Source organism: Neopelma chrysocephalum, unplaced genomic scaffold (assembly GCF_003984885.1).
Source record: "Neopelma chrysocephalum unplaced genomic scaffold, ASM398488v2 Primary Assembly neopelma1_63, whole genome shotgun sequence".
Lineage (NCBI taxonomy): Eukaryota > Metazoa > Chordata > Aves > Passeriformes > Pipridae > Neopelma > Neopelma chrysocephalum.
Genome location: NW_020897720.1, coordinates 15671494 through 15697495, shown reverse-complemented (window position 1 = coordinate 15697495; position 26002 = coordinate 15671494). Strand labels below are relative to the sequence as shown.

The window sequence follows — 26002 nt, the reverse complement described above, 5'->3', positions numbered from 1 at the left end:
CCTACCAGAGAATTCATCCAGCAGCCTTTGAGCAGTCCTTTCATACAGATAGGAACTGAGCCCTGGCATGGGACAGGCTGCACTTCACAGGAGTAAAAACTGACTGGGAATTCCTCCTGGACAGAAGGACCTGCATTCTCTCTAAGGAAGGCATTTGTATTAATAATAGCTGGAGTGGGAGTGACACATCTGTGGTGTCACTGCTGGTGGCCACAGATTGACCTAACCTATCAAGTTTTCATTAAACTGCCCAGAAATGTAGCAGAATAATATGAGAACTGACAGAGGAAAACTGTTCCCTGACAATTTCTGAGAAAACTTTTTACTGTCTCCAGAATGAAATGTTTTTTCCTTGGAAACAATGTCAGGCAGAGTTGTGCTGACTTGGTGCTCTCTGCTTACCGACCTTGGTGGTGTTCATTTTCATGTGACATTTTGGCTTTCATGAGCAATGACATGGCAGTGAAAGTACTTTTAGCAGCATGTGCTTGGACTGCACTCCAATATTATTCCATTTCTGCAGTTCCACTGATGTGAAGGAATTAGAAGGCTCCCTGTCCTTCCACACCACAAAAGCTACACTTTGTGGGGTGGGTGGGCTAAAACCAGAAAATCCTTTCTGCCAGGATACATCTAAAGTTAGGTCTGTGTTGAATAATGTATTACCAGAGTGCAATCGCTCAAGGGAATGGCCCATCTTCCCTCAGAGTCTGTTTTTCATAGAGAAATTCCCATCTTATATCAACTTTAGCTCCTGCTCTTCCTATTTCAGTACAGTCAAAAATATTTGGAAGAAACTCATATCCCCTTTAAATTTGTACTAAATAAAGAAATATAATTATTATTATTATTTATTTATATTTTCTACAGAAATACATATGTATATATGCATACATAAAATATATACACACATATATATATAAACCTATACATAAGACCTTTTTCTATTTATCTGCTCTTTTACAGTCGTGCTTGGTTGGTTAGTGTTTGACCATAACCAGGATTTTTAAGAACTGACATTAGTTGTAAGTAATTACATTTATTCAAAGATATAACTTCACATTATTAACAGTGTTGTTTACACCCGTGTCTCTACAAAGCATGGAATAGAAAAAGATACATTCCCTTCCTACCATTCAAACAGCTGTGGAGAACCAACCCTTGTCTGTCTTATCCACAGGAGAAGCTCTTTGGAAAAAAAAGATAAGTAGCCTTTGTGCTCATGTTGAAATGTGTTGTTAAAACCAAGTGCTACCAGTACATTTTTAAGGTGCTGATACAACTTCCTAATCAGGACATTACAACATTTTACACATTGAAATACTACACTCCAAGGAAATAGTGACTATTTAGTAACTCTCTGCATCTCCTGTAAAATTCATATTTAATTTTCTTTTAGGCAAAGAGCAAATACAAAGTTTAGCTCCTTAGTGTCACTTGTTTTACTACAGCTTTTAAACATTTTCATTTTGTGCACAAACCAGTTTTAAAATACTTAGAAAACCCTTACAGAAATTAATGTATTCAAAATAAAAGTTAATCTGTGAAGCAAGAATGAGTATAGTCACCCAAAAAAATTACTTCTGGGTCCATACAGCACGATTTGCTTTTTTTTTCAAATCAGATGTATTTACAAATTATAAAATACTTGTCCAATATCCATAGTTTCATTTTTTTCTTAAAATAGTAAATAAAGGCTGAAAATAGGAAAAATTGTCACAATTTTAGTTTCAAAGCAAAATGAAGGAACACTTCAGCACTCTTACAAATCCATCCCAGTGTGCCAGCCTGCAGCCATTCAGGGACAGAAACTGCAGCCATGGCACATCTGAGATGTTTATTGTTGACTTGAATCCCTAAATTGTCCCATCTGAGCCCCTCAGTGTCAGAGAACAGGAGGACAAAGAGTGATGGCCCGTGGTCAGTCCAGCTCCCACCCTGGGAAAAGCTCTGACTCCTCTGGAAACAGGGGGAGGAAAACAACTGGAGCTGGGCCATCACACAGCTACCACTGGGACAGGGCCAGTAAAGGCCCAGGACTTACTGCACTTCATTGGTCAGCCTGTGAATATTTTTTCACAGGGATTAAGATGCTTTTTTAGACAAAACAGAAGACCCTGAATATCCTGAATCCATGTGTCATTTTATTATTTTATTTTACTAAAATTAATTTCAAAATAGGACAGAATCCTTAATTTTTATTTGGCTGCATCTAAAACTTCTTTGTGTGCTTCTGACTCCTACCAATGACCATTACACCTGCAATAAAACTGGTTTGGGATTGAGTGGATTAGGCATAGGTTTCCTGATCACATTTAAGGAGGGATTATGGAGATGAAGGGTGAATGAAGAAATTCTGTGGCTGTTTGTGTTGAGAATGACAAAATATTATTACCTTCAACTCTGAATATGCTGACACTGGCTCTGGAAAAAATTTCTAGGGAGTTTGTTACAGGCAATTCAGTAGAATCAGCTGATAAAATGCAGCTTGTCCCTTAACCAGCTATCCAGAGCTGCTTCCAGGCAGTTCCCTGGAGCTGGAGGCTGCATTCAGCTTCAGGGGGAGCTGCATCTTTCTGTCTATTCAGCTTCAGACCTTGAAAGCTCCCTGACATCTCAGTCCTGCATCTCCAGCTCCTGCTGAGCAATTGCTTGTTGTGAGTCTGGTTGTGCTGCCGTGGTCACTCCCAACAGAACAGTCACCCCATGGCAGCTGAAGCACACAAAAAATACCTTAGGTTTCCTTTTTTTCTTAGATCTCATTCTTTACAAATATGATCTCAAATTAAAGATTAAAATGAAATAAAAATAAATAATCATTGATCTTTCATATAAAAGGATTAAAACATTATGGAACTGCAGCTCCTTTTCATAGGATTTCTTTCCAACAGTATTTTGGGTCAATGTCAAGTGATGGAAATCAGTGCAACTCCCAACCATTTCAGAATCAGGCTCCTTTTAGCAATCCTTATTCTATATAAAAAAACCCAACCCAACAAATCCTTTTATTGATATTTTATATCGATGTAAATGTTCAACTGTTTGCAACAGTTTTAGAACAAATGCACGTTCTTTCCTTTGACAATCAAACAAAATAATTTAAGAAGAACTTCTGCAGTAGAATCACTGTAAGAAATCTTAAGAAAGTATTGTTGGAGCCCTAAGACATTTGCAGCTCTTGATTTGTCCAGAGTTTGCATCCAGGTGATGTCCAATATAAATATTCCCTGTTTGAAAAGGGAGAGCACCTGTGGACAGACAGACAAATCTTCTGAAGTCTCTGAGACCTCGAGTGATTTCCTTGAACTCTTGAGTTGTTCTTCAGTTGGCCTGAGGGTCATTTCGGAAATGCATTGCAGAGGGTTCAAAAAACTGCAAGACAAGTTTAGAGAGAAGGTTAATTATGGGTTGTTACCAACTGTTAACAAAAACTGAGCAAAGCAACCAACCCGTGTGATTTCTGACTCACAGCAGAATTAAACCAGAACTGCATTACCAGGGAGAATCCTCTTGGAATCTGATGTTGTTACCTGGATCATCAAAGCTCAGTTCAGTGTGTGTGGAAATGGCTGTTTCCCCAAACTTTATTTTTCAAGTGTTTAAATTGAAACATGATATAACACCACATCCTGCCAGCTTTGTGGATAACAACATACCAGAGTCAAATACTGCTCCAGTTCTTGTTTCTTTCTCTGTTTTTTTCCTCCCACCTGACATCATTTGCATCTCATCTCCCTCAGCTCCTCACGTAACTCTCTCCCTGCCATCAACTCTCTCCCTGCCATCGTTCTGAGTTCTCTGTGTCCAAATAACACCCAGGACTCAGCACATTTAGCCCAGTTAGTGAGTTTGTATCTTCCTCTGCTGCCAAACCAAAAGCTGACCTCTGCTTGTTTTTCTGCAGTTTATCATCAAAAGTTTAAGATCATCTCCCTCTTTAGTGTCATTCACTCCATCATTCCGAGTTTTATTACATGAAAAAGTGTAATATAATGTTACATATAAAAATTGAGATAGATTTAGAAATATGATGTGTAAGATGATGTGAAAACATCATATGCATTGTGAATGGCAGAGAAGTACTTATAGTCTTCTCTTTAAAAGGGGACTCTTTGCATCCTAAATCAAGCCAATTTTAGAATAAACTAAGTGTGCAATTCACCTACCAAGGTCACCATCATAAATTAGTATTCAGCTGAAGGATTGAGCAAGGTTTAAAACAAAAGAGCAAAGCCAAAATATACTGTATGACAAAATAAAAATCTAGAACAACTTCTTATTTCTCAGAAATAAGAAAGGTTTGTTCTCCTTTCAAGAACTTTTCATTTGGCTAATTTAGACAAATGTGTCTTGTTTGCCACTGTTTGGCTGTTGGGTTTGGGAATCTCCACAATGACAGACTTTGGTGAATAATGTTCTGCTCTCTAAACTAATCAAAACCCTGGAAAGCTGCACTACAAGAACTGGTTATTTCAATGAATTTTTCCCTGTTTTGTTTTAAACAAAAGGCACAGGAGCTCAAAGTGAAAAAAGCAAAGATATATAGATCTATATAGATATACAGATATATATTCAATATACTTGCAATACCGCACAAAATGTGCTTTTTAAATTGAATAAACTGAATAATACTGTAACAATATTTAATCTACTGGGCTTGAGGGAGCCAGAAATTAAGTTGAACTGCCCTTGAACATGCCATGTTTTGCTCACCTAACTTTTCTATCTCCTCTGCTTGACTAGAAAGGCTTACTTATTTTTAATATATTTTTAAGGCAAAAAAAAATCCTAGTTTTCCTTGAAAGTAACAACTGGTGAAGTGATACAACATATTGATTTAGAAACCTAGCAGCGTATATCACAATCATTATTAGTTACAAATGAGTACATAAACAGGAAAATGTAATTTATGAAGAAGAGCTTGATCAACATTTTACATAATTGTTTACATTCTTCATCATTCCAAACACTCCAGCTGTCAATACTTCTCTCTTTTCTAAATGTTGCTGCTGGATTTCTGTGTTTCTACGATGCTACTACAGAACATAATTTCTGAGCATATTTGTAAGCTTGCAAAGTAGCATTTAAAAAATATTTATAGTCAGCACTTTTTCATAGACTTTTCAAGTATTTTAAAAGGCTAGTTCTAATGTAACTATTAATATACGAGGTTTAGTGTAAATATTTCCTCACTACCAGGGGAAATGGCAACTGTGCTCCAAATATTTCCTGCTGCAAAGTGTGAAGGCTGGATGGAATCCCTGGAGAGCAGCTGGGCAAGCTGAGGGACCAACCCCTCAGCAGGAAGGTTGGATGTGAGCTCCTCGCTCCTCCCCTGCTCTGCCCGAGAGCAGCAGTTTGCACACACAGGCAGCATTTTAACAGCAGGAGCAGTAACTCTGGCACAAATGCTCAGTTTATCACTGGCCATGTTTGGAGTGGCCAGGAGTTGGCAGCTGTGGCCTCTTGAGAGAGACATCTGCAGGAGGGTTTGGAAGAGGCAGTGCCTCCCACCTTCCTGCCCTCCTGACTCCACAAAGCTGTTTGGCAGCACCTCCATCCCTGAGAGACAGCACTGCCCACACTGGGGCAACAATCAGCAGAATGAGGGGCTGGGAGCCTCTGCTTCAGGCAGAGCCAACGTGCCCCAGGCACCTGAGCCTGCTTTGGTCCCCTAAACTGCAGCACCTCTGGGCTGTCTGGGACATTCCCCTCATCCTGCTTTCCCTCTGAGCCAGGAGATGAAGGTCCAGCCCCACCAGCACTCACCCACAGCTCTCCAGCCTCTGTTTGGATTGATGTGGGGACTTTGTGCATTCAGTGCTATCTAAATACCCTCATTATCTCTCTAGCTGTCCTAAATAAAGCTAAATGTACCAATCATATTGACTGCGATGTACAGGGAGATCCAAAAACTCTATGGCAACGAGGCAAATGAATGTATTTTTTACCAAGGAAATGGGAAACCATTAACTGTGTTTAGGCAAAAAGGGAAAAATTAGAGATTTAAAGCATTAAAGACTTAATGACTAATCACTGACTGATTATTCTAGACATGGCCAATTTGCAGGGCACACATCTCTTCTGGACCTCATGGATATCTCTCTCTACCTGATTCAAACAAACTTAGCAAAGAATTTAACAGCTTTATCTGCATAAAACAGTGTAGTTATATGAAAAAATAGGGAAAATCAACATTTAAATGTATAAAACCAGGGATTCTTGACTCACAAACTTTATACTGCAGTTATTAATCGTTCATACTATGAATAAGAAACTTTTTTGGGGAGACTTACTGTGCTACCTCACTGAGAAAAACTTTGGGATATTAAAGTTCTTATCTCCTTCACTGCATTGCTTCAAAAGATAGTTCTACCATTCCTTACTGCACATAGGTAAAGAAATAGAAGATTTAAGATCAATTTGTTTGCCAGAATGACATCACAGATTGTCTTACACAGCATGTTGTGCTCAGTGCAACGTGGCTGAGAGAAGGGTTTGCATTTCCCCTCCTCAGCCAGCCCCTTGTGCTGTGCTGAGGCCAACACTGTCCTGCTCCAGGGCCCTGGAGGCCTGGCTGGTTTGTCAGAGCAAACCTTCTGGGAGTCCTCAGACAGGGCTCATTGATCACCTGGAGTCACAGGAGTACATGAACAGCTGAAATCATACTGGCCAAGCAAACATATATTATACACAAGTATTCAGAAAGTTAACTACTCACTTCCATGGTGTCTTTTGAAAGATAAACAACCCAGTAGACCAGGTTGAATCCTGCAAATGCCACTGGGAAGAGGATCCTGGAATACTGGTCTATTTTACTGGCACCTCCAATAGCTGGTGGCTGTGGTGGGGCTGGTGGAGGCACAGACACTGCCTGACACTGGGATGCAGTGTTTGATATTATGCTGGGTTCAGGAGACTGCTCTGCCTGAGATGTCACAGAGTTTACTCGCTTCTTCAGGTTAGAGTTGGAGTCAGAATGCTGTGGAAGAAAAGAAGAAAGGGGGGAGAGGAAAAAAAAGGGTGATTTTTGAATACAGTTTTAGGTTTTGTGATCATTAGGCTTCTTTCCATCTTTTTACTCAACTTTCTGATTTTATCATTGCTGCTCTGCTATAGTGCAACTAAGGAAATCACAAAAATACTGCAAATATACAGAGATGTGTTTGTGGCCTAAGGCTTTGCTGGAAAAACAGGACAGAATATGTGCTTTTCATATTTTCAACATGGTAATAAATGGAACCTACAAGAGAGAAAAAGAAAAGATGGAGCTAAATGGAGAGGAAGGTGATGATGCATCTAAGTTGCAATATATTGGTATGACTGAATTTTATGTAGATATGGATGAAGTTTAAACAAGATAACACACATGGCTGGCTCAGGCAGAGTCTTCCTGTGTGAACCCAGGGATAAGTTCAGTAAACACTCACTGAATGAAGTCGAGCTGTCACACAAGAGCTACAAAATTGCTGCACAAAAGGCAATGGAGTAACTTTACAGGTGCTGAAGACATGAATGTTAAATTGTTGTGTTGTTTTTTCTAGGATGAAATTTCCTTTTAAAATATCTCTCATGATTCCCACAGCGTTTCCATGCATTTGACTGAAGACAAATGTACTTAACTGTAATGGGGCAATTTTTATTTTCATTTATGGTAAAATGAAACCAAATGACTCCCATATTTTGTGCAATATTCATAGCCAGGTCCAATTATTCTTAGCTGTAAGAAAACTCCTATGAAAATCCAAACATTCATCTGATGGTTGAGAAAATACAGAAGAATGCCAAGAGTGTTGAGTTGGTTTTTATTGTTTGGATGAGGTGCTGTGGTGTTCTAAGTTATTGTTTGGTGAGGTGCTGTGGTGTTCTAAGTTATTGTTTGGTGAGGTGCTGTGGTGCTCTAACAGTTATTATTTACAGTTATTATTTTAGTTTAGCTTGAGCCTGAATCTTTGTCAATAAAGAATTGGAAAAAATCACATCCCAGATTACTGACGAAAAATCACACAACATACAGAGATTCTTGGGTTAGATAAGCAGCTTTTTTGGTCAGCGGAACTTGATGGCCAAATGACTGAGGCAGGTGAGGGAAGTCTTAGCCAACGTAAATAACTGGCAATGTAACAGCATAGACATCTCTAGTAAATTGGGAGGGTAATACTGGAATGGGTTTAAGGTAGAAAAGTGCTGTTAGATATGCAATGTCCAAAGGCATTCTTTGGGGGTGATTTAATGACAACCATTCACTTAAATGTACTCCACTGTCAGCATTTCTGGGATTTATCTTGCAGGATTTCTAAGCATGGGAACAGATTTTGGGCAATCAGGTAAATGACTGGGTCACTAAAGGTAAAAGCAGCATTTTCTGAAATACATTGCTTACCCTTGTACTTGGGCCACAATTTCTAGATAACAGACTAGCCTAACACACCTGGTGTCCCCTGGATGATTTAAAATATAGTTATAACAGGAATTATCCTTTCAGCAGTCAGTGTTACTGTCAGAGAATCAGAACAAGGGACATTGCTACAACATGAGCTCTGCTCATGGATGAATGGACTGGTAGCCAACTAAAATTAGGGAGAGATGGATTCCTCACAGCTGATTTTAGTCTAAATAAAAAGAGAACAACATTTAATTTGAAAAAAAAAAAGGTACTTTTTCTGTATTTCTCTCTCTTACCTATTGCCCTTCTTCTTCCCTACAACCCAGCACCACTTCCAGCTTGCCCTCTATCCATTCTGTGGTTGTTGTCATGTTTGGAATGGTGTTAAACAGCATTCCTGCTCTGGGGCTGTGCCTATCTGGAACACAGATGTTTGGGTTTGTATTTTCCAGTAACACAGCAAGAAACAGAGCGATTTAAATGGGGGATGATCTCCAGATGTGTCACAGGAACAGACAGAGGGTTATCCATGTCCACTTGCACTAATCAGAGCAATAATCCCTCTCTCACACAGACACACTGAGCTGCCAGGCTGCTCCCAGTCCAGTTGCTGCCCTGTCTGTCTGCAGGCCCTGTCCATTCTGTCTGTCTGTTTGCAGGCCCTGTCCATTCTGTCTGCCTGCAGGCCCTGTCCATTCTGTCTGTCTGTCTGCAGGCCTGTCCATTCTGTCTGCCTGCCCTGCTCTGAGCTGAACTGGGCAAGCTGGAAGGTATCTTGGCTTTCCCTGTACTGGGGAATAACTTGACCTTTGTGGAGAATAAGTGGTTCCAAAAAATGTAAGTATTAAGGTGAATTTTAGCCCTCTTAGTCCTTCAATATTGGGGTATAAGGTGGGTCAAATTCTGCTCTGGATCATTCAAGCACGAATCAGTGATTGTTGTTCTCCAGTGCTGGAGTCAATAGTAAATAGAACAGATGTAGCATATGGTCTGTGGATGATGTTCAGTACTGAGCATATTTAGAATGTGGAGGTAGTAAAATGTTTGTGATCATTTGAATAGGCACTTGGAAAAGTGTAATCCTGGTTGGTATTTTATTTATATTTATTAAATCCCATTCTTATAGAAGGAGGATTGCTATAAAAGGAGGATTACCTGAATGTGATTCCATCTCAAGAAAAACTCTAAGTAGTTCTTTACACTGTCTTTAACACTCTTGTGCTCCCAATCAGCAACTCAGGGTCAAGTGTATTTTCTTGTGTACCACTATGAAGGATATGGAATTCTAAGTCCAAATTTCTCTCCCATATGTAATGAAGATGTTTCTCAGTATGGTAGCTGACTGTAGATCAGACTTGCTGCCCCAGAACCACAACTCATATATTTCATTGGAATTCACTACAGTTGAGTTCTGAACACCAGCTACAGTAATTTATCTACTGTACTTAGATTTAACTTCTCCTTTTGACAAAGATTATCCACAATAACATCATGAAACATCAACAGAACACAGAGAAAATGGCAGTGAGCAGCTTATTTTGCATAGTTCCCAGAGCCAATCCCTCAGAAAGTAAGGAGTGTGTTCCAGGGAGCCTGAAGGGTGGCACACTGTGTCCTAATGAAATCATGGGTTTGCCGAGGTCACTGAACCCTGAGGCAGAGCAGTGCTTTGGCACTCCTGTGGAATGTTGGTCCCATCACACAATTAAACCTGCCACTGTCTCTGCCCCCCCAGTGACCCAGCCCAGTTCCTTGCTTGGTGTGATCCCAGAACCCTGCACTAACAAAGCCTGGCATGTCTGTGTCTGTAAGGCACACTCTGCCTTCTATTAAGCTTTTGCAGCCAAGCAATCCCATCCCCTGCAAAGCCCACAGAGCAGTCCCATCTTGTCCATAAAGATGCTGCTCTCTCAAACTCTCCTCAATATCACTAGAATTTGCTTACTCTCAGAGTATCTCAGGAGGCTTTCAGCAAATTTCTTGGCTTCCAGATTTCAAAAAATACAGCATATATAACCGAGGAGTAAACAGAATTCTTTGTCTGCTTTCTCTGATTTTGATGTGGATGGGAACTGTGATTTATGAATGCACTTTGTTCTTATGTTTCTTTCCCTCAAGAGATTTCTGTAATTCATATTTGTAGAATTCTCAGCTCTTCTCTGTTGCTTTGTACTGCAAATACATATTCTCTCTATCAGTTTAGTTTATGATCTAACAGTAACAGTATCTTAAATATGCAACTCAGATACTGGCTACATTTAAACAAATTAATATTTCTATGTCTTTAGTTGTCTCTCTTTTACTCACTCACATCTCTTTTTCCTGGCAGCAATGCAGTAAAATATACTCTAAACGTTTAGATAAAAATAATGTGTTATTTTCCTTTTCTTTATAATTTATTGGATTACTTTGCATGGAAAATCTAGGGGTTTTCCATGCAAAGCAGAGGCAGAAAACATGACTTTGAAAAATATTCCCTGCCCATGGGATTAAAATTGCTGTCCCATAAAGCAGGTGCACGTGAAGGACAGCAGAGACTGGAGCAATCGTCTCCCTCTTTGCAGTGGGATGTGCTGTGGCAGAGTCTCTTCCCAACATTCATTTGTAGCATCCTGGAAAAATCATATCACTGGTACATAGCTCCTCTGCTGTCAAAATATATTTTTCTTTTAAACAGATTTAAACGTTCAGAGTCACATTTGGCTCTTAAATCTATCAGTGTCTGTCCAAAACAATCCCTGTCTCTACCTTTACTTTGCAAAATGTCTGCAGCATAGAGAAGCTACTTCAAGTGTCTAAATGAGACAGAATTACACAAACAGCACTAGAAAGGTTTGTTTGAGGTTTTTTCCATAATTTAACTTACTTAATTTTGTTCTCACTGCTTCCCTGGAAAAAAGTACCAGGATTAGACTTCAGTGTTGAACAAAAAAAATGTTGAAATCAAGTTAATCTTTTTTTTTTTTCCTATTTTGGAGTGTGATATCAGCTACTTCTAAATCTTCCTTACTGCCCTGCACTGGCTTTGTCAATCAGACCAATATTTATCTCAGGCAGAACCAAATGATCACCATCTACTTTTTTTGTTGGGATGACAAAAAGTCAATATAATTGGAAGTTGCTGTTTGTTTTTAATAGTCTACCTGATGATCTGATAATGGTGAAGGAGCAGGAAGGTCTCCCTAATTTGATGGAAAATGCCACGTTCTCAGCCAAGACTTTAATGCATGTAGCTGTTTCTAGGATGATCTCATAAAGGGTGCTTGATAATCCAAAGAGAAGCTCTCTCCCTTCAGTTATACTAGAACACTCATTAAACATATTCAATATATTCCGATGTAATTAAGGAATTCTAGATCCTCTACACCAGTGACATACGGCTGCTCTGCAGTTGGCCAGGGTTCTCAAAGAAAATGAGACTCCTTTCGTGCCCCAGCCGTGTTATTTGGAAGCACAGGGACAAGGTGTGGGGAGAAGGAAGCTCTCCCAGAGGGAGTTCCCTGCTCTGTGCTGTTTTCTGTTAAAACAAGAGGTCTTTCAGAAAATAACTGGGAATCAAGCTATTACAGGGTGGTAATCTTTTGTCTTTTAAATGTAGTCTCTCACATGGAAAGGATGTCTTTTGATCCCTGGGGTGTATTCCCTGACCACCTCACAAAGCATTACTCCAAATGGTGCACTCCAGAAAGTGTCACCAATTCCCTTCTCCTGCAACTGCCAGGATTGGGATCTTCCTGCATAAAGAAAGCCATAATGGTGAAACAATAAGATTGATACAGAAAATTTACATTTGAAATGGATTAAAAAGCTAACTGTCATCATGGTTTTTATACCTGTGTATATCTAACACCTTTGGGTTTGACAAGCTAAAACAAGCTTGGCCACCACATGAACAAACCCAGGGTTGTGTCAGGGTCCAGATGACTCCTCAGCTTGTTGCCCTGGAGCTGTGCAGTGGAACACCCCTAGGTTTGTGTTTCACACAGGGCTGGCCTGCAGCTGACCAGCAGAACAAGCCAAATGCTGGCCCAGGTAGCTGAGTAAACAGAGAGGCTTTCCTGGAGCCAGCCCAGGCCTGCTGGGCTCGGAGCACTTGGATGGTCTCAGCCAGACCACTGTCCCTCCTCCAAACAGTGGAGCACCAGAGCTGCTCCTGCTTCCATTGTACAGGAGAGCTGAATTTGGGCTTCTCACATCTTTCTTTCCTGAGTGTACAGACTTTTTGACTACTGTGTGAAAAAATTTTGTAAATTCAAATAAAGCAATACTTTAAGTAAAATTAACTAGACTGAAGGGGGAAGGAGGGTGCTTCATAGTATTTTGAAATATTTTTGATTAAAATATATAAAGATTTTTCTTTTTCCTTTTAGCGTTTCTATATTTAATGAAAATAAAATTAATTTCTTTCTTATTGCTTATAATGTCTTAATTTCTTTTCAATATTAATATCATTATAAGCAAAATACAACATGGCTCACAAGCATAATGCTTCCCAGTTGAAGTGAAGAGCATTTGTTCTAATGAGCACCAGCAGCAAGATGCTGTGGAGCTTTGGTTTTGCTATTATATGGAACTTATCAATTATGAGTTCAATGGTCTGAATGTACCTAAATGTTATAACTTTAACTGCTGTTTATAAGAAAATGTGGAAACATTACTGTATAGTGAGTAAGGTGTTGTCCTGATACGGGCATCTCTTAGATTGACTTCCTTATTCATTACAGACTCAGAGGTTTTGCAAAAGGTCATTCCAATTCTGTTATTCCTCTAAAAATGGAAATTGTTGTGGTAGTAAAACTGATTTTGAAACAGGAGGGCTATAGTGATAAATATATTGACATATGTTGAGAAGCAGCATTCATTACTTAGCCTGAGATGTAAGGAATAATATTTCCAGGGAATTCTAACATACTTTTTTTTGATACTAGAAAGACTTCCTGTCTTTCGCATGTTCTAAAATCTATCCTTAATTTATGCTTTTTTCCCCAAGCTTCCACCAACACAGATTTTTAGAGAAGTAACAGATGCCAAGTTTATGTAAAAGCTAATTACCCATCTTCCAGATGACCCACTTATGGTATGTACTGTGTATGACAGTGATCCCATAATCATCTGGCTCCTTCCATTGTACACTCTCCCACAAATTCTGCAGCCTTTCTGAGAACCACACGTGCCTGACCACACACACTGCCTACAGCATTGCTCAAGAGAGGTATTATGGATAACAGTCTAATGACTTTCCTTAAGTATCTTACCAAGTAAACATCTCTAGTAAATCATATCTCAGATTTAAATAAACAGTATGAATAACTTAAGACTTTTCATTTTCTTGTATAAGAACAATGTCTGTGATAATCAGACATGATCTGGTTACATAATCTGTTTCAGGTTAAGATCACTTTAATATTGTTTTGCATTCACTACTTCAGCTGCCTCTTCCTATATGATGCTTATGATGAGAAAAGCAAGCAATTACCGAGACAATCTCGTCCTCTGCCGGTACAGTGGCTGCCGATAGTGCTGCTGCCAGTGCTGCTGCCCTGGCTGCCTTCCTCAGGGCTCTCTGAGCCTGAAGGTTGGTGAAGTAGTTGACAGCTGCAAACTCAATGAGTGCAGAGAAAACAAAGGCAAAACACACGGCTATGAACCAATCCATGGCGGTGGCATAGGACACCTTGGGCAGAGAATGGCGAGCGCTGATGCTGAGAGTGGTCATGGTTAGAACTGTAGTGATTCCTTGGAAACGAGAAAAAAATGGGGGCATTAGAACTTTGCTTCAGCCCTGCTACTCTTAAATTCATGTATGTGCAAAAAAAACCCCAACACCCTTTTTGTTTTAGCTGTCATCCTACGTACTAACAAACTAACAAGACTGCCAAGTGTTTTGTATTCCTAAATAGCTCATCCATACTGGCTTCAGCACCTGAAAGCTCTGGACAAACTTCCTTAATACATCAAGCAGACTGAAAGTTAAGGTAATGATATTCTACACTGTGCAGCTTCTTCCAATTGTGATAAACATGGTTATAACACAATTCAAGCTCAAAATATGGAGGATGCTGTCCTTGAGGGGTGGGGAAGTGGAATGTTTCACAGAAATGCAGATTCACATCCTGTCATTCCCCAGCAGTGATCCTCTCTTTCTCCTGGTGTTGTACAGGACAGATCATGGCTTACAGAACCCTCACTGAATCAAGCAAATTCTGCATTAAAAACAGTTGGAGCCTCTGATCCCAATATTTCAAGTAACAGCAGTTTGGTCCCCCAAGCTGTTGTCTTTAATCACTGGATATGTTTTTAAGATTCACTAACAGTATCATGATTTGAAATCCCCGTTGTCACAGATATGGAAGGACAGAAAAGCTACTTCTCTAGAGCTGCTTATCTATTTTCACACAACAAATCTGGTCATGTAGCTCATGGGCCCCATGGAGTTCTTCACAGGAATTCATGAATTTATTCCTTCTGCTTTGTAGTGTACAGCATTAATAATGTAGGAAATATACTTACTTCCCACTGCTGCCTGATACAGGCAAAAATGCAAGAACAAACTCATTCATTAACATACAAGCCTCTGTGACTCATATTTGCTTATGATTATGCCTGCTAGAATGTGAAAACGGTGGGTATTTAAAGACTGTAAGGTGGAGAATATCCCCTTCTGCTCTTTTCTGCAGTTGGGAAAGGGTAGGTGGGAAAGTAAAAGATGTTCCAATGTCATGTTGTGCTGATGAATCAATATGCTATGGATGATGCTCAGTGGAAGGATGCAGTGTCATAGCATACTGCAGTATCCCCACTTCCTATTTTCAGAGTTTTTCTGCAACTCTTTCACATGATCCAGCTTGTCAGCAGTCTGAGGTGAGCTCTGTCCCAATGCCATTACTTAACATGTTTTAATCAAACACAAAGAGGAGATATAAAAACAAGTAGGATTTCTACTTCTCCCAAATCTGCCAGATTCATTCTGTAATATCAATACAGGTGTGCTGAGCTGTATTTCAATTTCAGAAGTCCAGGGTGAACTTTTCAATATGATGTGTGATTAGATTAGAATCTGTCCATGTGCTAGTTAGCAATAAAATTTATATACTCTGTGTCTGAATAAAAACTTACTGCAGCAGGAATTTAACTTAGGAATAGGTCTCCTATTCTATTACAGATCTAGATAAGAATTCTCTCACTGTGCACTGAATATTGATGACAGGCTCTGCACTGTGGAAAACTACTTTATCAAACTGAATACCAAATTACAGTTGGTAAACTCTGCAAGTGATGATTGTTTACCCTTTTCTTCACACTCTGAACACTTCTTGGTAAGTTTTGGAGAATCTGTTACATAATGCATTTTCCACAATACTGAGAAAGTATCTATTTTACTATTTTCATAAAATATTTTCTAAGTCCATATTTACTTATTTACTCTTCAGTGTGAAATGTAAAAACTGTTATTCCAGGGTTTGGAGTCTTTATGGAATAATTACCAAATCAGCTACAGACTTATTTGCACATTAGTTCAAGCATGTAGAATTGACTTCCACTGCCCACCACCTGGCAAATATATTTTACTCAAAATGTAGAGAATGCAACTGGAGAGTCCAGAGATGCAATACAAAGCACCATGTTCAGTGCATAAACCTCCTGTATATGTATTTTATGCTTCAGTTGCAATAAACATCCTTGAAAATCTATTGGCAGAAATAATACTTGTAAGTGCCTAATGATGCCAAACTGCATCCCACGGCCCAACAGGAATTTCAAGAACAAAAGTGTTGATCTTCCTTTAGAGGCACCTGAAGAAGTTGTGTTCACTTAGCTTTCCAAAAAGTTTGCAATGCTATCATTCCATGCAGGTAGGAAATACCAATTGACTGAAATCAAATTATACAAATCCTGTAACCTGCTAAGTACAATTATAGGCTCATTTTGAATTATGAGACTTGCATCATTTATGCTTAGAGAACTTTTTGATGCTTTTTGTTACTGAAGACAAGTCTCACAAAGAGACTTTTTGCATAGAAATACTCAGTTAATAGAAAATAGGGTTGCAAAATATGTACATGTGGGTAGTGGATTCATGAAGTTTCTGACAAGTTTTATTATTTTTGCTTAGTATTTTTATTTTTGTTTTTATAGAAGGAACAGCTGTGAGTGAAAGTCTGCCCCTTATCAACAAATGTGGTTTCAGAGCAGATCAGTACTGAAAGGGGGAGGCTGTCAAATTTAATAGCAGAGCCCACACTAAAAATTAAGGAGACTCAGAGCTTTAACTCAAAGCACTGGAAGGAATGGAGCCCTACCATGGACACATTACATCATCACTGAACTGTGTCCATGGAAAACCCTTCCAGCTGCTCAGGTACCTGTGCAGCCAAGGGCAGGGAGCACCCCAGGATGAGTGCTACAGGAGGGATGGCAGAGAGAATCATCCCATTGCATGGGATTTTACTTTTTCTTTTAAAGTTTTAATGCATACTGGTTTCACAAAATGACAGATCCACAGAAAGAGAATTCCTCTTTAAAAAATGGAGAGGTTGACATTTACTCTGAAATTGTCCCTTCCTGCATAAAAAAATATATTGAAAAGTATCACAAACAAGTCTGGCTGATCAAACATTTTGACTAAAGAATTTTGACCCTCATGGACAGATTGAATATTATTTAGTTTAATTTTAGTATTTACTTTTGTTCACTGAAACCTACCAGCTGCATTTCCCAATCCTCACTGGATTACAGAATCTGATTGATACAAGGGTTCAATACAGTGAATGAAATGAATGATAAAGGAACAAAACACAAATACCAGCCACAGTTCTTGCTGGAACAGATTCTTTGTTGATCCAAAACACAACTTGAGACAGGACTACAGTCATGATGCATGGAATGTAAGTCTGAATGAGATAGTAGCCTATTTTCCTTTGAAGATGGAAATAGAGCAGCTGAAGGGAATATTCGCCTAAAACAAACAAGCAATGAAAGGAATGAATGAATGATACATGTGATGCTGAGCTGTTCAAAGACCTCAGTGCAGCATACCAAAAACTGTTCTGGCTGGAACAGACTCCTTGTTAATCCAGAAAGACACCTGAGAAAGAATGACTGTCATAATGCATGGAGTGTAAATCTGTATCATGAAGTAGCCCATCTTCCTTTGCAAGTGGAAATAAACTGTCATGATTACATATTCACCTGTTAAGAGACAAATATGTCAGCATTATTTTGGCAACATATGAGTAAACATTATTGGCTTAAACCCAACGTAATATGTTCTGAGGAAATCACTTACAGGCCTCCTAGTGGATAATAAAAATAAGCTGCTTAAAAAAAGGTAAAGTGACCTTATGGAAACAAAGCAGAATAATATTCATTTTATGTGTTTTTTCACTGGGGCAGGGAGGCAGGTGGAATTCTTCCAAATCTCATGAAAACTCTATGTTTAAAGAGGCTGCAATGAAAAGCTATCTTTTAAGAGACAATGGTTAGTCTATCCAAGGACTTTAGTTTTTAGAATAACAAAAGACAGTTAAACTAATTTGGTTCAATATGAGAAAAACCCTGTAATTTATTTTTAAGATGTGTTTTATAATGTCAGTAGTTCCCACATGGCTCCATCTTACCTGTGTTAGATTTAATTGTTTCACTGGATACAGTTTGTCCTATGAGGTCATACTGGAGAAGACTGGAAGACTCCTGTGGTACTTCTACAGAATGCAGGGGTCCTTTTTTCCAAGTATAAATTATTTCACTTTTTGGATAAGCATCTGAATTACAGAGGGGAAAATTACCATTACTAATTATGTATTTTCTAAGCAATTGAAAAAATAAGTAGAATAATCTCTTTTGTGGCCCAAATACCCGTAAAAACATGGATGCTGCTCCTACTCTTACTAATGACAAAATGAAAAACCCTCAACAATAAGAGAATGGCTGAGGTGGGACCTGATATGCACTAGCTTTGGTTTCTTAATTTGCTGTAAAACACATACACTGAGTACCACAGCTCAACTAAATATTTTCAGAATTGATTACCACAGATCTACTACATATTTTCAAAACTATAAGTAATATAGTTCCTTGTCAAAGGCCCAACTTTGACTACTAGATGTGTAAAATAATCAACAATAAAATATGCTTCAACAGTCACCCTTCGGTGAATAAGTCCATGTCCTTATGAATGGTCTCAGTCTCAGAGGAAAAAGTAGAATTCTAGTATAAAAATATAATAAAAAATTTCAGCTATGTCATTAAGTAATGTCTTAGGATCTTACTTCTGATCTTCTCACATACATGTAGACCAATGTGTTACTATAATGAAGTGAGAGATGCAGATACACTTACAGCTTCCAAACTTCAGAGGACAAGCATGTCCATCCATGGGGAAGTTCACCAACCTCATGGGACAATCAGCATTAATGGTTAGTCTGGAATACATTAGAGTAGGTGACAATGAAAAAAATGGTATGCAGGAACTGCTGATAGAATCGAAAATAAAGGTCAACCAAAATCAGAAAAATAGGCTCTCACCTCATTGTGTAAAGAATAGTTCCATTCTGCATAATTCTAAAAAGTTTGTTAGGAGTTGTCATATTATGAGCAATTGATTTTTTTCCATTTCTAAAAAATGTGTCTGGTGTCCAGATTTTACTGACCATTAAATTGTTCAATCTCAAAATTTCAGTTGGCCCACTAAACTTCAACCTCTCATCGGTCCATGTCTGCCGAAAGAAGACATCCATTGTGTATTCCTGGGGAGAATAAAGAGGTGGTTGACTCCTGTGTGGGGGTCAGCAGTCCTGAGAGTCAGGAGTCCAGAACTCCATGATACAACCTAACACACATGTCAGTGGCACTTCATTCACTGCTTAAACACTCAATCCTATTACCCTTAAGTAGTTACTAAAAAAAGTCACCCATGAAAACATATCCTATTTTCTTATTATTTGAAGAATAATATTTTCTTATTATTTGAAGTGAATCAGTGAGCAGGTAATTCGATATGAGTAAGGAAAATAACCTCATTGTCCTCTCAGAGATAATGATTTAATTCAAAGTGACTGAGGTCTAAGGAAATACAAATGTCTAATTTAGTATCCTTTCAAAGTGCAAAACCAAACTATCAACGTTTAATTGCCAGAAACAAAAAGACTTCCTCAGTCAATCTTCTGCAGCTTCCTTTGGATATTCACAAAGAAAAGACTGATCTGACTGAGTCACTTCACAGTAGGATTATGGTGTCAAGTTAATATTAGTCCATGTTATTTTTTTTCAGGAATTCCTAGTAATATTTTCACAAGCCTTCAGAAAGGAGCTCTCTGCAGAAGTTGCTTAGGAAACGGAACTAAACCTTTGCTGGGGTCAAGTTTTGTGAGAATGCAAGGTTGTGCCTTCTCTTGGACTGGCTGATGAAGAGCCGTGGGAAAACTTTTGGTTGTACTTGGAGCCCGCAGCTCCTCGCCTGCAAACCGGACTGCAGGCTTAGGAGAGCAGCTGTTGGAGGGGGGATACAAGGGCAAAACAGCAACCCAAGTCCAGAATGAGAACAGCAATGCCATCCTCACTCCCAGGACACTTTCCTGGGCTGCTGCTGGAATGACAGAGCTCACCCAAGTCTGCGGCTCCCTGAATTTGGGGCACCCAGCATGGCAAGGGGCAGCTGTCTCCAAAGCGGCACCACTCCCCTGCAGCTGTCTCCAGGCAGCATTCCTGCAAAACTGTATCGGGCCACAGGTGCCCACAATCTTCTTCACGGGGTTAACGAGGCATCTTTAGCCCCTGGCCCGTGCCCGCACCCGAGGCTGTGCCCCCCGTGCCCAGCCCAGGCTGTCGCTGCCGGGAAATAGCTGGATGCGGCTCCAGCCAAACTGCTCTGCTGGCCCCAGAGATTGTCAAGGAGATTAAGCCTCGTAATCTGCTTTAATGACGGTCAACTCAGATGCCACCCTAATGAATCCCGAGAAAAGAGAGCAGGGGCGGTGAGGGGGCCCTTACCATCTCCACGTCGGACACGGGCCCGAAGCTGGTCACGTAGATGTCCGTTTTCACTTCGGTCACGGCGCCTGTGGGACATGGAACAGGGCTGGGACAGGGAGCAGGGCTGGGACAGGGAACAGGGCTGGGACAGGGAGCGCGGTCCTGCCGTGCCCTCGGGGGCAGCAGCGGAGCCGCCCCGCGAGAGCCGGGGCTGGGCACGGGCTCTTCGCCCCCGCCCTGTGGGTTCCAGCGCCCCCCGCCCGTCCGGGCCGCTCCCCCCCGACCCCTCCTGAGGCCTCAGAGCTCCCGCCCGCCCTTCCCCGCAGCCGCCCCCGAGGGCGCGGCAGGACCCCGCTACCTCCGAATCCCGGCCGGAGCCTGTTGTCGTAGCCGTCCAACAACTTGTCGAGGATCCGGGTGATGTTTTCCGAGTACAGGTCCGCCCCGTCGCCCTGGTCCCCCAGCGCCGTCCCCACGCTGCGGGGAGAGGGGAGTCCCGCATCACCCTCCCGCCTGTGGGGCTCGGGCAGGGCAGGGGGCTCGGGCCCGTCCCGCCCCTCGGGGCCGGAGGGAGCCGTCGGGGCCGGTGTCACTCACCTCAGGGCGACACAAGCCCAGGCGATGAGCAGAGCCGAGCCATGCCGTGCCATCCCGCAGGGCTGTGCGGGGCCGCCCCGGTGCCCCAGACCCGTCAGCTGAAGCTCATGGTTCCTGCGGGTGCGGGCGGGCTGTGGCTCAGCCCCGGGCCGGGCCCGGCTGTGACGGGCGGTGAGGGCTGGGCTGTCCGTGCGTGTCCCGGGATCTGTCACCGCCGGGCAGTGCGGGCTGGGCTGTCCGTGCGTGTCCCGGGATCTGTCACCGCCGGGCAGTGCGGGTTGGGCTGTCCGTGCGTGTCCCCGGGCCGGGCGGTGCGGGCTGGGCTGTCCCTGCGTGTCCCGGGATCCGCCACCGCCCCGCAGCCTCCGCCGAGTCCGGGGCGGGAATTAGGGTTTGGAGGGACGGTGCGCGGTCGGAGAGCAGTGACAATAATCGAATAAGGCATTAGGGGAGATTAAAAGGAAGAAATCCACTGCTAGTTTTGGCATGGAATTAGCAGGGACCCGTTAGGAAATCTGGAAAAGCGCTGGCATCTTGCTGATAGAGATTATGTTAGAAATGGCCTCAGCTTTTATTATGTTTATGGTTCACAGGGAGATTATTATGCAGCTTCTGCATCATTAAAACTTGGGGGGGGGGCCCTACAATATACTGGGGTTTTTAACCTTTCTCAACACTTTTGCTCTTCATCAATTCTTCAGAACTGTACAGAGGTCTTGAGTATCTAAACATTAATCTTTGAAGACTGAACAGTAAAAGTTGGTCCTGGTTCAGGTTTCTGGATTGGTTTTGGATTTTTTTTTTTTAATACTAAGCTGTTTTGGGTTATAGATGCAGATTTCACTCAGACTTTAAACCAAGGCATTACTAGGACTTTTGTTGGAACTGGAGCTCCTTACTTTTAAACCACTGGGATTATATATCATTACTAATTTTGTCCTGATAAGTAGTGACTGGATCATTACTGTCCCCTCCTTCAGTAAGTGTGTTAACATAGTCAGCCCTAAAGGAAAAAAGTTCAGTCAGCTCCAGCTTTTTCTGGGGCCTTATTACTTCTCACAGAGCCAGTGACTGAGGTAGCACCTAAGTCATCTAGATACACTGTAAACAAATTGGGTCAGTTTTCTTTCCTCATGGTAATACAGATGAACAAATAAACACACCGAAAAAACTGTTTTCATAAAATTTTGTTGCATAAACCACATTTGCATTAGCAGCTTCTAAGCAAATATATTTAATTTTCAGGAAATGGAATGCAAGGATTTGCATGAAACTAAGAGAACCATGTATTTATTCAGCAGTAAGACTAGATTAAGAGCAACACTGGGGTTTGGTGCTCAAGTTTTGTGTTTAAGAGAGACTGTGATGCTACAAAAGCAAGAGAATACAAGAATGTAATTAAAAGTACAAGATCCCCTCTGTGATTGAGTCCCTTTCCCTGTTGTCATGGGCAGTGGTGTCACATAATCCACTTATGGCTGGCTGCACACGCCAGAGCTCCAGCTCTGCCTTTGGACACTGAGAACTAGAATTCCTGGGAACCCCTGGAAATGCTGTGTGAATGCACCACAGGTCTCTGTGAATCCGTCAGGAGCTGGTGTAGCTCAGGCTTTTTGCTGCTACTCAGAACCATTTATCTGCATTCATTTATTCACAGACAATAGCACTGCATCTGTGAAAAATCAAAGGCTTGTATGAACTACTAGGTGGAATGGGGAAAAGAAGAAAAGGGAATTCAACAAATCAGAACCTTCTGAGGGTTATGTTCCTGCTCTGATACTGATTAAAATCTACCAGTTTACCCCATTTTTCAAATATGTTTGATCTTACTGACATGTTTGAGTCTTTTGTGTGCATCACTCTTCTCAGAATATTAAAACTGTACTTACTGTGTAAACACCGGTAAGACCCATTTTTGTAAATATGCTCCCATTATTGTTAAATATGTAAATGCATTTCAAAGTTTAGGGTTTTTTTTCCCACTGGATCACTAATTATTTCTATGAGTTCTGTGTTCTGTGTCTTACTTTATATGCCCTCCTGGAATAATGTCCTTTTCCTTTTTGAATGAAAGGGAAAAGAAGTCTTGGCAAAATATTAGGAAGACTATTTGAATTTCCTTCACAAAATGTGCAAGAGGAGCTAAGTTTATAAAATTAAGCATATTCTGAGTCCCATCAGCATCCCCCAGCTGAACAGCACACATCCAATTTGTCTTCTTTTAAAAGGTTTATTTTAGCAGCTTCTTTTAGTAAGCATCTCCTGAGTATTAAAAGGCCAGTGCTACATGGGGCCACCCAGTCATTTCTTGTACTTCACTTCTCTTTGTTGTGAATTAGAGAAGTCACATTTTCTGTTGTTGATCATATAATTGACAACTGCCTTTTGTCCAACAGCAGCACCCTGTTCCAAGTTAGACTCCTGTTGTGTAAAAAGATGAACAAGACAATCTGTCTTGTTCAACTGAGAGACTGGGACAAGGCAGAGAAATAGAATTTGCCTCCCTCTCTCCTTTGGAAATTGGGGGAGATGAATACATTTGCTTTTGGAGCCTGTTGGATATGAACAGCAGCAGCTGTTCTGGGGTGATCTCTGCACCCTCTTGGCTGTCTCTTATTGTCTCACCTCTGAGTCCAGCCCAGCAATCCTGGCACGGCAGAGCAGGAAACCTGGGCAGGACTGCAGGCTTTGAACAAGTCCCAGGATTTCAGCCTGGGATTTCCCTGTGGGAAAATGACATGATCAAATTCTTTTTAAAGAATTTGCAGGAAGAGTCAGAGACAGGTAAAAAAAAAAATCTCTAAGCCATTCAGATGATTGGAGCCTGCCTTCCAAAATGCTCAAAGTAGCCTTTGCATGGTAAAGAAGGGCCTTCACTGTCTGTCACAGAGCTGGATGGTTTCCTGAGCTGATTGTTAAATCTATCTTGAAATTTCAGTAAATGTTTTCTTTCTGTGGATTTGAAACTTTCAAGAGTGAAACAGAGATACTCCCTTTCTCAGCAGTTTTGAAATTCTTTGCACCAAGGAGTTCTGTACTCTTTTTATGAAGCGAAATGCTCACACTATCAAATACACAAATTTCTCTATCAAGAAGATCAAACCATCAAATTCTAATGAGTCTGTGGTTACCAAGACAGTTTGAAAATAAACACAGCTGAGAAAATTAGCTGGAAAACATAATTTTATAAGTGATCTGAGCAAACTTTAAAAAGGGATAGTGATCACGAAGACAAGAAGAGAAGTTTCCTGGGAGACAAAGCTCCCATGAGAATAATGAAAATGTTTACCTTCTAAAAGGCTTGTCAGCAACATATGCTTTGGGCATTTAAGCAAACAAACAGTTTGGAAATTTGCTGAGAAAGTGGCATGAACTGGACAACAGGCTTGAAATAAGTGAATGGCAAATTGAGAAGTGTGGTGGCAAGATTACACTTTCCAGCTGATAATGTCATCACCTTGTAGGATGTCATTAGCACTGGAATGAAAGATGATATTTCTCGTTCACTTAGGAATACCATTGCTGAAAATTACATGTTTTGCAACTGCTGAAAACATCTTGAAAAATGTGTTTGTTTTCTTCTTGAATTTTGAAATTAAGATAGTCTGAAGTTTCTGTGGCAACTTGCTACAGTTGAAATATGACAAATTTGGTACAAAGGCTACAAGACTGCAATTGAGTCTCTAATACTTGAAGTTAATCTGATACCTGCTATCTGTTCAGCCCCTGACAGAGAATGTGTCCCCCATCTCTTTTTCTTCAGCATCTACCTACTAGAAAAGAAGAAATAAGCTCTTACATTGGGGATGTGATTACTAAATTAATTGAGGGATCATAAAGAAACTTACTTTTAAAGCTGCCTTTAATTTGTGGGAAAAAAATTGGATTTCAAGGTTTTGTTTGCTTTTTATTTTAAATTGCTTTATTTCCCAATGAATTAATTCATTTTGTAGGTGATATATGGCAAAGATATAAGTAAAATAGTTTTATCATTGTACAGTTCTGTCTAAAAGAAATGCATGCCAGCTTGCTATTCCTTCATGCTCCTCTTTCTGTCAAAGGACAGTGGTTACCCTGTTTACCCTCTCGGTGTATTTCCTCTGCCTTCCAAAATCTTCAGGGGGAATGTGTGCACATATTGCTGCCTGTGCTGCTCCCCCCCTGCCACTGAGAATTCCAAGTGGGGATGAGTCATCTGCTCCCAGATTGTCCTGGTGGTACCTGGCAGCACAGGCAGCTGGCACAGGGCAGAGCAGCTCAGGCTGAGGGAACACACCATGCAGAGATGCTTTGGTCCTGCTCACTCGTTCTGAACAGAGCTGGGCACAGGGAAAGGGTGTTTTCTAATGGATCCGTACACGTTGGAGTTATGCACCTGCAAACACATGTACAAACATTCTGATTTTTCATATGAAAGGCCTAACATTTAAGCCTGTATGCACAGGAGATTTGAGATTGAGCCCGAGTTTGCTTTTATGTCCAAGAAAATCAAAGGTCCAAGCAGACAGAAACCATAACATTTCAAATCTCAGGTTGATTCTTAGACATTATTCAATGTGCAGTCTAGCATAAACACATCAGTAATGGAAAGAAGCTTGATTTTGGCAGATCTACTGGGCAGAAAATGAAACAAATTCTATATTAAACATTTTTGAAGGGTATGGGACAGACTGCTGTTCAGTTGTTAGTACTTGTTCCTACCTACCTGCAGGCATATAAATACCATTTCCAAGTACAGATGGAACTGGCTGAGCTCACGTGTACCAATCAATACAAGTATTGTGTGGTTTGTTGTTTTTCTCAGTGCCTTCTACGTGTGTCATAAGGATTAAAGCTTTCTGGGAAATCATCTGTGCATCATTCTGTGAAAGCTGAGGGCTCTCTCTAGATGCTTGTTGAGGCATCTACAAATAATCTAAACCAAACTGAAGCCAAAAGGCTCCTTCCTGGCTGTGCAGGGGGGAACAGCACCAACCAAAGCTGGTAGGAACCACCCAGGAGTGAGCTGTGTAACCCCCCCTTGCCCCAGCACTGCAAACACCTTTTATT

General features: G+C 40.8%; 1 protein-coding gene and 2 long non-coding RNA genes across 5 annotated transcripts in view; 2 read left to right on the top strand and 1 right to left on the bottom strand.

Moving 5' to 3' along the window:
• LOC113967394 overlaps window positions 1-9021 on the top strand; it is a 134605-nt gene extending 125584 nt beyond the window's left edge. Inside the window, exons 3-4 of the long non-coding RNA XR_003534156.1 lie at window positions 967-1025; window positions 8961-9021. This is a non-coding gene — a long non-coding RNA (uncharacterized LOC113967394). The remainder of the gene's footprint in view (window positions 1-966; window positions 1026-8960) is intronic.
• Window positions 1827-21111, bottom strand: GABRA6 (gamma-aminobutyric acid type A receptor alpha6 subunit). Of its 3 annotated transcripts, none has more exons than XM_027682947.1 (10): window positions 20954-21111; window positions 20715-20833; window positions 20375-20442; window positions 18911-19131; window positions 18725-18807; window positions 18004-18147; window positions 17423-17575; window positions 13863-14122; window positions 6722-6982; window positions 1827-3372 (listed from the first exon to the last, which is right to left on the bottom strand). In XM_027682947.1, the coding sequence occupies exons 1-10, from the start codon at window positions 21004-21006 to the stop codon at window positions 3322-3324; spliced, it is 1413 nt and encodes a 470-aa protein (XP_027538748.1). In that variant the 5' UTR covers window positions 21007-21111; the 3' UTR covers window positions 1827-3321. The 3 variants fall into 3 exon arrangements, with proteins under 3 accessions (XP_027538748.1, XP_027538749.1, XP_027538750.1); XM_027682948.1 differs by lacking the exon at window positions 17423-17575 and adding an exon at window positions 17190-17342; XM_027682949.1 differs by lacking the exon at window positions 1827-3372 and having other exon boundaries at window positions 6710-6982.
• The window catches only part of LOC113967393, a 42570-nt gene continuing 25692 nt past the window's right edge, over window positions 9125-26002 (top strand). The window contains exon 1 of the long non-coding RNA XR_003534155.1: window positions 9125-9223. This is a non-coding gene — a long non-coding RNA (uncharacterized LOC113967393). The remainder of the gene's footprint in view (window positions 9224-26002) is intronic.

Coding starts and splice junctions, on each gene's coding strand:
- GABRA6 (XM_027682947.1), bottom strand. CDS start 21,006: ATGGCACGGCATGGCTCGGCTCTGCTCATCGCCTGGGCTTGTGTCGCC. Junction 20,834..20,953: donor TGGGCTTGTGTCGCCCTGAG/GTGAGTGACACC, acceptor CTCTCCCCGCAG/CGTGGGGACGGCGCTGGGGG. Junction 18,808..18,910: donor ACTATTCTTTACACAATGAG/GTGAGAGCCTAT, acceptor AATGTATTCCAG/ACTAACCATTAATGCTGATT.